Here is a 16,767-nt window from a genome sequence, read left to right as displayed (position 1 = left end):
TCCTCCTCCTCCTCCTCCTCCTCCTCTTCCTCTCCCTCCTCCTCCTCCTCCTCTTCCTTCTTCTTCTTCTTCTTCTTCTTCTCCTTCTTCTTCTTCTTCTTCTTCTTTAAGGATTTATTTTATTTATGAATATACTGTAGCTATCTTCAGACACATCAGAAGAGGGTATCGTATCCAATTACAGATGGTTATGAGCCACCATGTGTGTGCTGGGATTTGAATTCAGAACCTTTGGAAGAGCAGTCAGTGCTCTTAACCACTGAGCCATCTCTCCAGCCCAAAGCTTCAAATTTACAGTTTTTATGGCTCTGAGCCATCAAGGACTTGCTGGGACTTGAACCATGATGCTTTGCATCCCCAATCTGTGCTCCTAACCGCTGAGCCACCTCTCCAGCACCCTGCTCCGCTTCCTAGTGCTGGGGTTACTTAAATATATTTTTAATGACTTTGTTCTATTGTTGATGTATGTTTGCCCACATACTTTGTAGGTGAACTATGTGTGTGCTTGGCACAAAAGGAAGCCAGAGAGGGTTGAGGATCTCATGGAAACTGGAATTAGTAATAGTTGTAAGCTGCCATGTTGGATGCTGAAAACCAAACCCAGGACCTCTGCAGGAGCAGCAAAGTGCTCTTAACTGCTGTGCCATCTCTCCAGCCCCTGACTGTCTATTTTAAATCCATTTCCCTTTTTACAGATGATGTGTAAACGCCTTGCTTTTAGCCTGCATTCAGGACCTGTACAGCGGGACACTACATGCATGCAGAAACCAGAAGAGGGCGCCAGATTCCCTGGAACTGGAGTTGTGAGAGGCCCTGTGGGTGTGGGTACTGGGGCTCCAGCCTAGGTCCTCTGAATCTAAACTGCAGATTCACCTCTCCAATCCTGGTTTTTTTGTTGTTGTTGTTTGTTTGTTTTGTTTTGTTTTTTGAATTTTGAAACGTAAATACTCTCACAAACATTTCTTCCCACGCACCTTGATATGCTCGAGGGAAAGATAAGATTCAACTTTGGTTATGAAGTGGGTAACCTGTGATAGCTCAACCTCATAAAATCTCCTTATGGCCTCCAAGGTTCAGATTTTTCCTCTGTGATATAGTCTGAAAAATAAGACAACTATCCTTCCATTTGCTTCAGAAATTCACTATGCTTCATAAAATAGTTATAATATTTGCTAGCTAACTTGGCTTTCTTACCAAGCCAACTCGAAAACACTTTGCTCTTCTGGAAATGGCTGCAGCAGCGGGTGTGTGTGTGTGTGTGTGTGTGTGTGTGTGTGTGTGAGACCTCTGGTTCTGGTTTTGTTGCCCTATATAGCCTTGGCCACTCTGGTGTGTGTGTGTATGTGTGTGTATCATCTCTGGTTTTGTTTCCCTATATAGCTTTGGCTATTCTGGAATTCCTTATGAACATCAGGCTGGCACCGAACTGAGAGATCGGCTTGCCTCCATCTCCCCAGTGCTGCTGGGATTAAACGTGTGCGCCCCCACGCCGGCTTCTCATGGAAGAGAGCCAAAGCCTTTGAGAGTGTTTGCGTTGATAAACCTGTAGAAATGGCAAGTATTAATAGAGTTACTGATCTGTAGACTGTATCAGCTAGCATCACCTCGCGTTATTTGGAGGGAGATACACTTTCCCTTTCCAAGCCCAGGTTAATTGACTCGTCCCTCCGCTTCTCCCCGGCCTCCCGCCTCTGTTTACCCTGCAGACGCTGCGTGGGAGGCTTCCACACTTAACAGCTTCGTGTAAGCGGGAAAGACTGCATTGCAGCAACCTGCTCGGAGACCACAGACTACACTCTGTCCTCTCATCTCGATGGTTCTCTTTGTGACCTTTGGAACAACACTGCAGTCGGAGGGTTCCGTGCCAACAGTCCCCCGCGCCGCTAGAGGGCAGTGCAAAGAGACGCCGCCCAAGTAGCGGGGCGCTAGAGCACATGCGCATGCGCACTGGGTGTTGCGCCGCAGCTCGCTAGAGCGGCGACGACCTGGCTGGGGGGCTCTCGCGACTGCGCGTGCGCGGCGGTGGTCTCCGCGCTCCCTCGTCCTCGCTGTCTGCGAGCGGTAGCGAGAGCGCGGTGACGGCGGCTGGGATGTTCCGAAAGGCCCGGCGGGTGAACGTGCGCAAGCGGAATGACTCGGAGGAGGAGGAGCGGGAGCGCGATGAGGAGCAGGAGCCGCCGCCGTTGCTGCCCCCGCCGGCCTCGGGCGAAGAGCCGGGCCCTGGCGGCGGCGATCGGGCCCCCGCGGGGGAGTCGCTCCTGGGCCCGGGGCCGCCGCCGCCTCCGCCCTCCGCGCACAACCCGGGTCTCGGCGCTGAGGCCGGGGGCGGCGTCCCCGGCGGCGCGGAGCCCGGCAACGGGTTGAAGCAGCGCAAGAGGCCTCGCGAGAACAAAGAGGTGCCCAGGGCCAGCCTGCTCAGCTTCCAAGACGAGGAAGAAGGTAAGCCCCCCGCCCGGCCCACGCGGACCCCAAGCCCGTGCTCGCCCGAGCGCCGCGCCCCTTTCCCCACCTCCGGCCCCGCGATCTGCCTGGGGTTGCGTTCCCGCGCTGCCGCCAGCCAGGTCTACGGCCCGTGCAGTCCTTCCGCCGGCTGTCAGAGCTCGAATCAGCCATCCTGAGTGGAAGAGGAGGCCCGATGCTCCGTGGACCCTTTTCCTACCTTGCGAGTTGCAGACAGTATGGGTCTCTCGGTTAACTGCCTGCTCGTAGTCCTCTGCAGGCCTCTGTACCTGCGGCTTATTGGCGTCTCGGTTTAGGCATCCTTGATTAAGAGTCCCGGATTCTTAAAGAGGAGGGCCGAAACCGGGGCTGGGAACAAATCTGGAGCTGCAGCCCTGGTTCCAGGTGACCTTGATCCAGTCACTCCCTTGCTGTTGTCCGGTCTCGGTTTCTCGGTAAAAGTAAATGGGAGGAGCAGGTGTCCTCTGGTAGCGTTGACTCTTGAAGCAGAAGAGGGACCAGGCTACAGGGGGGGGTAGAGTTTGCTTGTACTCCGATATCATGTTATGAAAATTTGAATGAGTTTTGAAAGTCTTGAGTCATGATTTCAAAATGCTTTCGTGCTTCTAGAAAGATGGGTGATTTATCTTTGCTCCCCCCACCCCCGCCCCGATATTTTGTTTGAAGGAGATGCGGGGCAGGGTTAGATACATGGGCTGTTTGAAATATTTTGTTTTTGACTTGGATTTTCAAATCAAAGATGAGGAATAAGTCACTCAAAACTTAGTTTTGCAAAGTGATTTACTTTAGGCATAGTTTTGAAATAACTGTTATTGTGACCAGAGTTACTCAGTCTTAGAAGAACCTTGTAATTTGGGATATATTGTTTTAGGTTTCTTAGTATTTTAAGGAAACAGTCTTATCCTGAGATAGATAAAATAAGCCAAAAATTAACAATTTTGAAGTTTCTTAGTTACTCATTAAGATTTTCATTTAATTTCTGGAATTGATACTATTTTTTGTTTGTTTTTGTTTTGTTGAAACAAGGTCTCTATATTATAGCCCTGGTTGTTCTGGGACTCACTCTGTAGACCAGTCTGATCTCAAATTCAGAGATCTGCCTGCCTCCAGCTTCCCCAGTGCTGGGATCCCAGGTGTTTACTGCCAAGCCTGGCAATATCAGTTTTTGAGTTTATGATAAATTGAAATAAATTCCAAATTTTGTAATGATTTCTGTGTGTGAAAATATGTTGGGAGAAGTCAAGCAGCATGACGGCGTGAGGAAGGAGAGCATTTTCTGAGTTTGTGTCTTACGGACTTCATTCCGTTTCTCTTAAGAGAGTGAAGAAGTATTCAAGGTAAAGAAATCAAGTTACAGCAAAAAGATAGTGAAACTGCTCAAGAAAGAGTACAAGGAAGACCTTGAAAAGTCGAAGATGAAGACAGAGCTCTGCACGGCAGCTGACAGTAAGTACTGCACAGTCCTTCCAAATGAGTGACAAGTAGGAGCTCTCCCCACAGTGCTCTGCCGTATACATTGTGAACTTTTCACCAGTGTCCACATTAAGTTCAATACCGTTCTGTAATTTTTCTCACACGTTTTAAAAAAAAATATGGATTGTTGCTCTTGAATATAGAGACTGTTGTATGGAGAAGGAAGAGAGATTTCCTGTTTCAGCCATAGAGGCAGATTATTCTATTTAAAATTTTTATATTGCTGTTTCACAGAGACAGACTTGAGTTCCTCTGGTAGTGTTTCCATATTGGAAATAACTCTTACAGAACATGTAGGAAGTTAATGTTGATAATACCAGTACTCAGCAGCCTTATTTAATACTAAGAGGCCAGAGACATTGTCCTCTCAAAACTCAAGTTTAAATCTTTCCCTCACCTTCCTTTTTCTCTTTTGCTAGAAGGGAACATTCTATCAATAAACCAGTCCCAAAGTTTAAACTGTTTTAAGCAGTTACTTTACATGATAAATGTTTGCATTCATTATAATTTAACTTACTCTTATACAGATGTTTCAGAGAGGTCTTTCTTTCAAAGGCTTGAAGAGAGTATTTCCCAGGTTCTTAGCTATTGGCATGACTTGAATAAGAATGCTATTATATCTCAAACTTACAATGTAGCAATGGAGACTGTTATATAAATATTCTACAGAGAGTTAGCAGAAGGTCCAGTGTGTAGATCAAAGGTTAACTACACCTTTTTAGAAAAAGGGGGATAGCTTTGCAGAAAAGTAGGCTGTGAAGCTGGATAGTTGATTAGAATTCCCAAAACAGGAGGAAGTGTGGAAATATCAAGGAGCAAATACTAGCTCTTTGCCAAGTGAGTAGTTCAGTGTTTGAATGGGAAAGACAAGTTGTTGACAGGTTGTGAATAAAATGTGATAAGGGTTTAGAGTTGCAGTATGTAGTGGCTTTGGGAGACAGGATATGATAGATAGCTTTTGAAACTGTAACCTGGTGTTAACAGGTGTCCTGAGTTGCTACCAAGGAAAGGTTGGAGTCTTAAAACAGTTGAAACTTAGTGGCCAACTTTGATCCATAGTGCCTTAGAAAGTTAAATAAGATTGACACTTTTCCTGGCCCTGGGAAATGTGGATGGGTTAAAAGTGATTGCTGTTGCCAGGCAGTGGTGGCACAGTCTTTAACCCCAGCACTCAGGAGGCAGAGGCAGGTGGGTCTCTGAGTCTAAAGAGCGAGTTCCAGGACAGCCTGGGCTACACAGAGAAACACATTCGAGAGGGGCAGTTTGCAGAAACAGGCTTATTTGAGAATCATTCCTAGGAAAAAATGATACACATCATGTATGCTTTGCTGTTAGACGCTACAGCCAAATTGAAGCTTTGTGCCAGGGTAAATGAGAAGAACTATATTATGTTGTGGAATGGGGAAGGTGGGTGGGAGGACGAGTGTTCTAGAGCATGGCCCTATTTCTGCATCTTGGGGACTACTTCACTCCCGGACTTGTTGAGAACTGTGGACAGGGCCCTCGAGGGGTGCAGAGTGGAAATTAAGAAAGGCCTGGGGTGTGCTTACCACTCTGTGGGGTTCAAACTGAAGTCAGTCGGAAGCTCTTAAGGCCATCTTTTGTGATCTTCCTGTCTGCTACTGTTACTGGGTTCTGTACTCATCCGGGAATCCAGTGTTCTCTCCAGAAGTAGAACTTCTGCTGGTAGGTACTGTAGGTTGTCCTTGCTGTTCTTGAAACAATAGTCCTAGAAGTATTGTTAACACATCATCTAGAACTCTGTACCTGTAAGTACATAGGTAGGCAGCGTTGATAAAACCCTGACTTTGTGGTATTCCTAAACTAAACTGAAGGGCTTGGTGGAGCCTTGTAGAGGCAGACCCTTATTCACACCAGACTGGATTCAGACCACACAGGCAAGGGTAGCTTTGAATTTCATCATGTTGCTCAGCCTCCTTACAGCTGTGGGCCATCATGCCCAGTTCATGTGTCCCTGGAGATCAAGCCTAGGGCTTCAAGTACTCAAATAATAATGGAGTTACTATACTCTTCTAGAACGCAACATGCATACATTTGAGGTGCAGTACTGAAAAAAAAAATGTATACATTCACACATGTATATAATAACTTTTAACTGAGAGTGTACTTGGGTTGTTTACTTCTACATACCCATTAAGATGCCTGTTTTTCACAAATTAAGGAAAACCCTTCAGCAAATAGCAAATGTTGACAATATAAAGAAACTAGAATATTTCTGCACTATTGGTGAGGAAGGTGAAGAGCAAATATTTGTCTGACTTAATTTGATAATAGTTGATATTTAGAACAGCCAAAATGCTTAGATAGCTAGGACAGTTGCTAAGAGGACCTGGGTAGAGGTAGCTATGAGTATGAGACTCAGGGCTGACGCTGTGACAGACACAGCTAAGAAAGAAAGAAAACCAAGGTCTTGAAGAGGGATTTGTGTGCTCATATCCATAGCACTCACTGCTGCTAGCACATGGAGCAGCATGTCCATCTGCAGATGAGCAGCTTGACAGAATGTGTATATACATGCAGTACAATACTGAAGCTTGAGAAGGAGGGTCTGACACAGGCTACAGTTGAATAAATCTGGGACATTACACCAAAGCAACTAAGTAATTGTCAACAAATGCAGTCTTGTTCTAGATACAGATGACAAAATAAGCAAAAGACCACAGCTGGGACCAGGGCTTCCAGGGCTTGGGCAGAAGCAGGAGGAAGGTGGGCACAAGCTGTTACTGCCTCACAGGTGTAGATTTACAGCTTATGAAAGTATGTATGTGAGGAGCAATGGGAGTGAGCGGTGCTGAAGGTCACACACTGAATAGACACTCAGAAAAGAGTGTGTGTGTGCATGCATGCCGAGGGGAGGTCAGCAGACAGCCTGCAGGAGCTGCTTCTTGCCCTCCACGATGAGGGGAGGTCAGAGGACAATCTGCAGGAGCCGCTTCTTGCCTTCCACCAGATGGGTAGTGGGCCTGAAGCTCAGGCTAGCAGGCTTGCAAGACACTTCCATCTGCTGAGCCATCTTCATACAGTACAGTTCAAGTTTATTTTATTTTGCCACAGTAATAAACTGCAAGTAGTAACCCAAGAGCATTATCTATAGGATCATTCATCCTCTGAGTGCATCAGATCTGTTTTCTGTCTGAAAGGCGACTGGGCTTAGAGAAGGGAATAGGTAGAGTGGAGTCGGCAAGTTGGTTCAGTGGGTAAAAGTGCACATTGCCAATCCTGACCACCTTAGTTCAGCTCCCAGAAATCCTCAACTAGAAGGAGAGAATTGACTCCTGAAGGTTGTCTTTTGACCTCTTCATGATGCTGTGGGACCATTTGATCATACATATAGAAAATAAATATGAATATAATTTTTCAAATAAAAAGGTACTTCAAAAAAAAACCCTCTTGCTCCCTTGCTCTCTTCCCTCCCTCCCTCTCTTCCCTCCATTCCCTTCTCCCCTCTTTCCACATGCTCATGGCTGGCGTCTACTTCTCTATTCTCTCTCTCTGCCTCTTAACTTCCCTCCCCATGCCTGAATGAACTCTATTCTATATTAAAAAAATAAAATAAGATAAAAAGGTACTTCATCTAGCCATGTGACTAAACTGATTTTTAAAGCCTTAGACTTCACATGCACTTAACAGGGAAGTTGGTGACTCGAAAGGTGAGGCTGCACTTTAAAGAACAATACTTTGACAAATCAGAAAGAGGATGGTGTGAGGTTTCCTAGCCCAGGGCTGCTGTGTAGGAAGGGCACGTCTGAGGAGGAGGACACCCTAAGAGTGTGGGAAAGTGACCCACTGAGGAAACAACCATCTTTCCCTTTAGAAGGGAGTTTTGCTCTTCTCTTTCAGTTGGACTCATTGCACCCAGGACAAGCATTATCAAGGTCAGTGGGTCAAGGTCAAAACTGTAATAACAGAGATTAAGTTAATTGGAAGTGTTATAGACCTAGGACAGTTTATCACAAAGATAAACACTCATAGTGGAGATGTATTCTTAAGTCAGCCTTCAACTCAGACTGGAGCTGATACTATGAACTCTGTCTACAGGTTAAAATGTGGCCATTCCAGAGCTTCTGCCCAGTCAATAGTCCTAGTGTCCTATAATCTATAATTTTTTTCTGTCTCACAGATCTATCAGGTTTGCTATGCTTCATGGTACATACTTAACTATTAAGTTGTGACAGGGTCAGTCTCAGACAGTGTAGAATGTAGTTGTTGGAGTCTCTTCACCCTGATGATAGGTGAAAAGTCATATTTGTACAGTCATTCAACCACCAAATATTTAGCTCTTGACAGAAAACCATCAAAATAGGTGTAGTGTTTAGTCGAGCACTGATGTAAAGTAGAAAATGAAATAAAAGTGTGTGAGCAGGCAGTGCAGAGGTGGCTCACCAGTTCAGAGCACTTTCTGCTCTTACAGAGGACCTGAGTTCAGTCCCTAGCACCTGCATGGGGTGACTTAAAACAGCTTGGAACTTTAGCTTTGGGGGATTCGTTGCCTTTGGCCTCTGAGAGCACCTGTACACATGAGCACATATACATTTGTAGTCCTGCACACCTGCACAGAATTACTTGGTGAGATTTTGATAAATTTACTAAATTTTTTATGAAGTTAACTAAAATGTCATTTTATCCCCGTTTTCTCTGTATTATCATTACCCAATCCTATCTACTGTGCTATTTCATATTTATGCTTAAGGTTTTTAAATACTAGAAATAAAGTCAATTTTAGTGGATTGAGCTCAAGATTTAATAAAAAGTGCCTTGATAGTTTATGACTTTCTATTTTAAGTATATTTTAATTGGTCTTTTCAAACTGCAGGTGACCAGCCTCTGGACAAAACGTGTCATGCTAAGGACACAAACCCAGAAGATGGAGTTGTGGTTAGCGAGCATGGTGAGGATGAAATGGACATGGAGAGCGAGAAGGAGGAGGAGAAGCCCAAGGCCGGGGGTGCCTTCTCCAATGCTCTGTCTTCCCTGAATGTGCTCCGCCCAGGTGAGTGTTTAGAAGGATCAGCTGGATCTGACCCTCAGGGTGCTACAACAGAGGGGTGCTTGGAATTAGGGCATCCTTGTAAGGCATGCTGTCTCTGTATTTGCAAATGTATAAAATAAAAGAACCAAAAGTTTTTAAGTTTTCCAAAGTTTCTTTCTTTCTTTCTTTCTTTTTTTAAGATGTATTTATTTATTTATTTATTATATGTAAGTACACTGTAGCTGTCTCCAGACACCCAGAAGAGGGCATCAGATCCCATTATAGATGATTGTGAGCCACCATGTGGTTGCTGGGAATTCAACTCAGGACCTCTGGAAGAACAGTCAGTGCTCTTAACTGCTGACCCATCTCTCCAGTCCCTAAAGTTTTTTATTACTTAAAAAATACTTTAAAAATTTTATGTGTGTGGTATATCTCTGTATGGGTATGCTCATATGAGTGACGGTTCCTAAGGAGCCAAGAGAGTGTTGGTTTCCTTGGAGCTGGAGCTCCAGGGAAACAGGTGTTGTGAGCCACCTCATGTGGGTGACAGGACTAGAACTGAGTGTCTCTGAAGAGCAACAGTCTCTCCAGCCCTCCTTAACTGAAACAAAACAAATGGGCTTCAAGGAACCAGCAGATAGTCCTGAAGGTTTTCTCTGTGTCAGGCTGTATCTCCACAAGCCCTCTATCAGATAAAGACTAACTTCCTACACCTGTTACAAAAAGCACAACTAACTGCTGTTCGTTTTATCTTCATACTTACTCCCTTTTCCTATTTCCTGTAGGAAATAGTTTGCAAATCTATGTACTAGCTAATCAGTTTAAAATCACAGCTTTCAGTGGACATATTTAAATTATGAGTAAATACCACTCATGTTTATAAACAGTTAAAGCTGTCTCTGCTGGTCTCAGGCAAGGGCAACTCAGTCTGTCAGTTGGATTGCATGTGGAGTGTAGGAAGAGGCACTAGGAGCCAGGGTTAAGTCCCATCCTGACAAGGAAGAGGCACTAGGAGCCTGTGTTAAGTCCCATGCTGACAAGGCTATCTTGGACCACTCTTCTTCCTGTTTTTACGATTCATACCCCAGGTACTTACATTTTTTATAATTCTGATAATTTGTTTCTAGGAGAAATTCCAGATGCAGCTTTTATACATGCTGCAAGAAAAAAGCGCCAACTGGCCCGGGAACTGGGAGACTTCACTCCTCATGACAATGAGCCTGGTAAAGGCCGCCTCGTCCGGGAAGACGAGAATGATGCCAGTGACGATGAGGATGATGATGAGAAACGCCGGATCGTTTTTTCTGTGAAAGAAAAGTCACAAAGACAAAAGATCGCTGAGGAGATAGGTAACTTGACGGACTTGACAGTGAGTGCGCTGAGTTGCATTAAATGATCCCACACTGGAACTCTGTTAACTCTGTTAACTCTGCCTTAGAGAGCTGTTCTTGCTAGAGTACGAGGATGTTCCACAGCTCAGAGACTTCTTCAACATTTCTTGGGTCTCGAGTATCAAGGACTTTTCTGTATATAAATTTATTCTCTTAAGTATTGTGCTTCTTTTTATAGAGTTGTTGTCAAGCTTAAAAGAAATTAAGAAACATTAAATACTGTGTTAGCATTAAAGAAAGGGTGCCATTAAAACAGGCAAAGTCAGGAGAATTAACCAGATCAAAGCGGACATGTTAGCAAGATCAGGATTTGTGCTGAGCTCTTGAGAACAGCTCAGGGCCTCCTCCTTCCTGCTGTTGGATGTTGATTTCTCTTGTTATGGCCTCAGGTATTGAGGGGAGTGACGATGATGCCTTAGTAACTGGAGAGCAAGACGAGGAACTCAGCCGCTGGGAGCAGGAGCAGATTAGAAAGGGAATTAACATCCCTCAGGTAAGAAGACAGCTTGGGAGAGTGAAAACAAGTAGGCAGGCCTCTTGTTAAAGTGGAAGTGGACCACAGTGAACCTTTGCCCTCAGTCAACTGTCACAGTTGGAATTGGCATGTGGTCATCCTCAGGCCTGTAGAAGACACGGTGTCAAAGCTTGCTTTTTATAGTCAGAATGGTGGACTGATGTCCAGTTTCTCCAACTAGTCCTTTAGCAGCAGCATCAAGAAGCCCATTACAAAGGCACAGTGGGGTCAGAATGTGGGGGTTGGGCCCAGCACTTGCTTAGCAAGTTTTTTAGGTAACTCTGTCACATGCTGAAGCTTGAGAATTCTACCTTGAACCAAATGTTTGTGTTTTGTTGTTGATGTTTTAATTTTGAAGATGGGTTTCCCAGGTATGCAAACAAATGAGATTGGTAAAGAATACCTGCCAAAGTAGTTCCAGTAGTATGTTTTGTAGCAGCATGGAGAAAGTTGCATGATGTGAGCATTGTTGTTTGTAGTGTTGGGTAGTGTTGGGAGCAGACTGTGGGGAACCTCGAGTAGCTGCAAGAGTCCTAGTTGAAAACTAAGTCACTTATCCTGATAAATGTTATCTGGATCATAAATTTATTTCCATTTCTAAACTCTGAGAGACTGTTTTTCTGAAAATCATTATAAATAAAATCAGTGATTTTTACCAGGACCTAAGAATCTATACACCGCTATGTTTATTTGATTTTGAAGAATATTGCAGTTATTGTCTTGATTCTTATGTTAGAACTGGGTATAATTTTTGCTGTTGTTTGTTTTTGTTCATAACTCTAAAGGCATCTATTTATTTTTAAAATTAGTTTTCTCATATGTCCATTTATTTTTTTTTCAGGTTCAAGCAAGTCAGCCCACTGAAGTGAATATGTACTACCAGAACACTTACCAGACAATGCCTTACGGTGCATCCTATGGCATCCCTTATAGTTATACAGCCTATGGATCATCAGATGCCAAGTCTCAAAAGACAGATAACACAGTCCCTTTCAAAACTCCCAGTAATGAGATGGCTCCCGTTACTATTGATTTGGTAAAGAAACAGCTTAAAGACAGGTAGGGCAGATCATCTTTTTAAAGACCTGTCTGCTAGCTTTCTGGTCCCTCAGGCAACCTGTAGTCTGGGGTGGCAGTTGCAGAATGCCAGCAAAGAAGACTCACTGGCCCACCTGGAGAAGCTAACTGGAAGATGACTCCATGCTTTGCTCAGCTGCCTTCTTGGATTACTTCTGTGGAAGCCTCAAAGTTATTAAATGCCGCTGCATGAGCTTGTGGAAGACAGTGCTGAGTGTTCACCTCGTGGACTCTGAAAGTGTAGTCAAGAGATGGGGGGAGACCCAAAGCAGCAGATTTTCGTTAGCCCACCAAGTAACTATTGGAAGTCTGTAAACTGCCCTTTTAAATTTGTTTTTTATTTTATTTCATTTTTATAAGAAAAGCAGTACAGACAAAAAGATGCATTCCAAATATTTTCATGTTCTAGTAATGGAACTAAAATGCATTATAGTATTGCAAGAGTCCTGACAACATTGAATTCTAGATGTAAATGTGTTATATTTATCCTTTTGTGTTCTTAAGGTTGGACTCCATGAAAGAATTGCACAAAACCAATCGACAGCAGCATGAAAAACATCTGCAAAGCCGAGTGGACTCCACCAGGGCTATTGAGAGATTAGAAGGGTCTTCTGGGGGTATTGGTGAACGGTATAAATTTTTGCAAGAAATGCGAGGGTATGTCCAAGACTTGCTTGAGTGTTTCAGTGAAAAGGTAAGAATGCAAAAATAATAATCTCTTTGAATAAGGCAAAAATAGGGAGACCTAGATGGCCTTTCATAGAGCATCTTGTCATTCTCAGAAAAGAATAGACTCAGCTTTAGAAGTACTAAAGGCATGTTTCATTTTCTTTACATCATTAATTGAGGGCAACAGTGCTTCATACAGGCAAAAAGAGACTGTCTCAGAGCACACGTTTTCAGACTCGGACAAGTCCTGTCTCAGTATCACATTAGTTTACTGGCCTGCACTGAGTTGGTAGAATAAAAGGGATTTACCTAATAGTGTTTTGTTTTTATGGTTCAATTCTAATTTCATTTTTATACTACTTTTTCAGCAGTTGTAAACATTTATAAATAGTGCGGTACATGACAAGCTTTTGCTAGTTAGTTCTGCTTTCTGTGGTGGTATTTCTGTTTTCATCTAAGCCAACGCTTCACTCATTTCAGAAGCCATTCATTATTATGTTTTTATTCATTGAACATTTCTCATTTCTGAATTCACTGCTTTAGTATGACAATTGACAAAATCTTTTGAATATATTTAAAAATTAGTTGCATATGCTAACTTCTCAAGTAACTTCCTGTTTGTTTGTTTTAAGATAATACTCCATACTTGTCATGCACAGACACGTACAGTAATAATTTAAAATTTAAAAGGTGGGAGAAAGAGCGGCAAGATGGCTGAGCAGGTAAAGGTGCTTGCTATTGAAGCACCCCTGTAAAATGGAAGGAGAGAGTGGACCCTTCTTCCACCTAGGTGTCCTCTCACCTCCACACACCGGCTGTGGCATGAGCACTCCATACGTGCTTGCATACACATGATCATGAATAGAGCTAAGGGAAAAATAGTTAGATGGGCTGGCTTATAAGCATTGGTGTACTTCACTTTAGCTTTAAAAAATATTAACTCGGATAGGAAAGCACATTTTTCTTTATCATTAACTAGGTTTTGCTTTATTATTTTTTGTTTTTTTGTTGTTAGTTTTTGTTTTTGGTAGAATCTATATAAAGTATGGTTGGATGTTTGCTTCAATACAATAAAGCTGAAGGTTAACAAAAGAGCAGTTAGACTTGTCTTTCTGATGGGTCTTAGTTCAGTTGTGTGTGGTCAGATCTGAGATGATACCGTTCATCATAGCCTCTCTAGCACTTAGCATGGCTTGAAATATTGTCCAGTGTCCCGATGCACCTGCAGCTGTGATATTCCTTATGGCAGGTCAGTTGCTTGGGGCCAGGAAGAAAGCGTGAGTTTAGCTGTTTGAGCAAGACTGGAAGTAGGACCTACATGGCAGAGCCAGCCAGGATAAGGTCCTTTCCTGAGATAGCACTGTATGTTTGGGAATGGTCTCTCGGACCTGCTTCTTTAGGTGTCTTGGCCTTTGCTTTATAGAACTTACAAATGTAAGCACTCAGAATTGCAAATATAGTGCTAAGATATATAAAGTTAGATTGTGCCATCCCTAGATTAAGAAGAGTTAGGACACAGTGTCTGTTGCTGACCCATTAGAGTGCTTCCTCTTCTGTATACCGTGTTCCTGGAGAAGTCCACTTCAGGCAGTCTAGTTGGCCGTAGAGTCACTCAGATATTTTTGTAGCAGATCTGAACCCTGACATATTGAATATATTTTCAGTAAAAGGAGCAGATAGTCCTATATTTCAGAGATGTGTACTTCATTCTTACATCTTCGCATGCATGCAGTCAGTTGTATGTGCTTCTGATGAAAGTGTCATATGTTGTCATCCTTATGATATTTGAAGGTAAAAATTTTAAAATAGGGATAATTGGATAGGTATGAATGTTATGTTTACTTACGCTGAAATATTCTTTCAGAATAAGTTAAACATTCCTTTTTCTCCTCTTTGTGAAGCTAGAGTGATTTTTAAACTTAAATTGTCTATTGGTCATTTTAACTTCCACAGCTTAGTTTCCCTCCAGTCATCCTGTTGTGATTTTCATTTTGCATTTGCTCCTGAATAAATTAATAGCGGTGGTTTGGAGTTTGGAGAGGCTGAAGAGACTGTCATGGCAGACTCTTTAGACCAGTCAGTGTTGCGAACTTTGAAAGAGAGCTAAAATTGAAATGTAAGCTCTGGTTCCCAGAGTTGCTTCTGAGCTTTAAAAAAAGACACTCCAAGTTGCTAAATCAGATAATTCTTTACAATGCCAGCACAGGCTTGACCCATGTAGGGAATGTTTTGTCTACGACTAAAAAGATACATCTTCAGGACCTTTGAATTTACTCTTGCAGGACTTTAAAAGGGAGGTTACCAGGATGCAGCTTAGCAGTCTAAGCCACAGTGATAACAGCAGTAATTGGGAAATAAACATTTCAGACTAGATAGTGACTGTGGACAACAGAATAATCACTCCTGATTTAAGACGTGTTTGCCCATGGTATGGCATATTAAAGAACAGAGTGCTTCCATTGGTCTGACCTTTCTGTGAACATTTGCTCCTTAGGCAGTGGAATCCTGCAATAATGTAAAGCCACTTTCTTACGGACACCCATGTATTCCACCTGGCTTCTTATTTCCCAATTACAGTCTGTCCAGTTCAGGAAGCTGCTGTTGCACTTAGTGCCAGTTTTCTAAAGCTCCAGTTAGTGTCTTTTCCCATTTACTAACCATCAGGAAACAAGAATTTCTGGTTTCCTTGGGTATGTGTAGTGGTCCTTTGTGTTTTGTGAAAGTTTCATAGCATTTGCTTGTTTAATAAGGTATTTATAAAGAAAGATGTTCTGGCTTTTGAAAATTTAGTTGCCACGTTCGGTAGTCTTTTATTCTTCTTGTACTAAGTACACTAGATAGGTGTATTAAGTTGGAAGATTTTGTTGACTTTGAAAGCTGGTAATTTATTCGAAGATTTTATTATAAAATAAAGAAAAAAACTCAACGATTTGCTAGGAAGAGAGAAATTTCAGAGATTGATTTCAGACTGGTTAGCAATAGTTAGAAATTTTATTTACCTTTTTAGTTTATATAATGTACAATTATGTTGCAGAACAGTGTAACATTATAGGGTACTTTATATGAGTGAGTGGTTGAACAACTTAAAATTGGACAGTTAATAGGACAATGTTCATTTAAACCAGGAAGCTTATTAAATGTGCTATGTGCCTGGAATTGCAGCATTCAGGAGGGAGAGACAGGAAGCCAGCTAGGGCTCATAGTGAGTTTTAGACCAGGGGAAACTACATAGACTTACTTCATCTTCAAAATAGAAAGAGAAACCTACAAAATTTGCCATGTGGATTATGTTGCTGGAAAATTGAAACATAAACGTACGAATACTCACATTTTCCCTGACAATAAAGCACTAAGAGCTTGGCATCTCTACTTGTTCTTCTTATTAACACAGAGCGCAACATTTATTAAGTTAACTTTTGCTCCAATAACCAGGCACTGGACATTTGTACATTGGTTCAAGAAGTGTTGCTTCCTTAGTTGCAGAGTGACTTGCTGTTCTGCTCTTGTTGGGGACTCCTGCTTATTTTGTCCATAGAGAGAGTACTTTTTCAGAAAAGCGGACATAGCATGGAACCCTCAGATGAGTCCTCGGCTGAGGACTTTGGTGTTACGGAGTGTGTTGTATTTTTACAGGTGCCACTGATTAATGAACTTGAATCAGCAATTCATCAGCTGTACAAACAGCGAGCTTCCCGCCTTGTCCAAAGACGACAAGATGATATTAAAGATGAATCTTCGGAGTTTTCAAGCCATTCAAGTCAGTCCATCTTGAAGGTTTTTATTTTTCATTAAACAACCTTGTTTACTTAGTGCAGCCTAGTTGAAAATTACAGACCTTTTTCTTTTAAAAATTTTCCTTGTTCTTAAGTTAGATAGATCTAAAAATTGTAACGCATGTACCTGGGTTATGTTTAAGAAAGTATGACCTAACCAAGGAGCCAAATACTGTACTAATATTCTTTCTATCAGTCTACTCTGCCCTGGGTGTGCTTTTCAGAAAAGTCAGCCTTTACAGCATACAAACACATGATCAGTATGTATCCTAAAGCCACTGTCTCTTTGGACCTAATTGACAGCCCACCCCTACCCCAATTGTATTCTGTTCATGACACTGATACAAATGCTATTGATCACAGCAAGAGATACTGAGTTTAGGGACTTGGAAGTTCCGGGGAGGAGCAGGGAGGAGG

The 16,767-nt window shown here is 42.6% G+C and overlaps 1 protein-coding gene across 1 annotated transcript in view; it reads left to right on the top strand.

The window, feature by feature from the left end:
* Positions 1 to 1,968: 1,968 nt before the first annotated feature.
* Paxbp1 (PAX3 and PAX7 binding protein 1) overlaps positions 1,969 to 16,767 on the top strand; it is a 30,091-nt gene continuing 15,292 nt past the window's right edge. The window contains exons 1-8 of the mRNA XM_031364375.1: positions 1,969 to 2,439; positions 3,778 to 3,906; positions 8,768 to 8,944; positions 10,054 to 10,275; positions 10,707 to 10,810; positions 11,673 to 11,890; positions 12,413 to 12,602; positions 16,211 to 16,334. Of these exons, the coding sequence (XP_031220235.1) occupies positions 2,091 to 2,439; positions 3,778 to 3,906; positions 8,768 to 8,944; positions 10,054 to 10,275; positions 10,707 to 10,810; positions 11,673 to 11,890; positions 12,413 to 12,602; positions 16,211 to 16,334 (1,513 nt within the window). The 5' untranslated portion in view covers positions 1,969 to 2,090. The remainder of the gene's footprint in view (positions 2,440 to 3,777; positions 3,907 to 8,767; positions 8,945 to 10,053; positions 10,276 to 10,706; positions 10,811 to 11,672; positions 11,891 to 12,412; positions 12,603 to 16,210; positions 16,335 to 16,767) is intronic.

This window comes from Mastomys coucha, unplaced genomic scaffold (assembly GCF_008632895.1).
Source record: "Mastomys coucha isolate ucsf_1 unplaced genomic scaffold, UCSF_Mcou_1 pScaffold12, whole genome shotgun sequence".
Taxonomy (NCBI): domain Eukaryota; kingdom Metazoa; phylum Chordata; class Mammalia; order Rodentia; family Muridae; genus Mastomys; species Mastomys coucha.
Note: the sequence above shows the minus strand (reverse complement) of the source record. Positions and strands in the feature narration are given on the sequence as shown.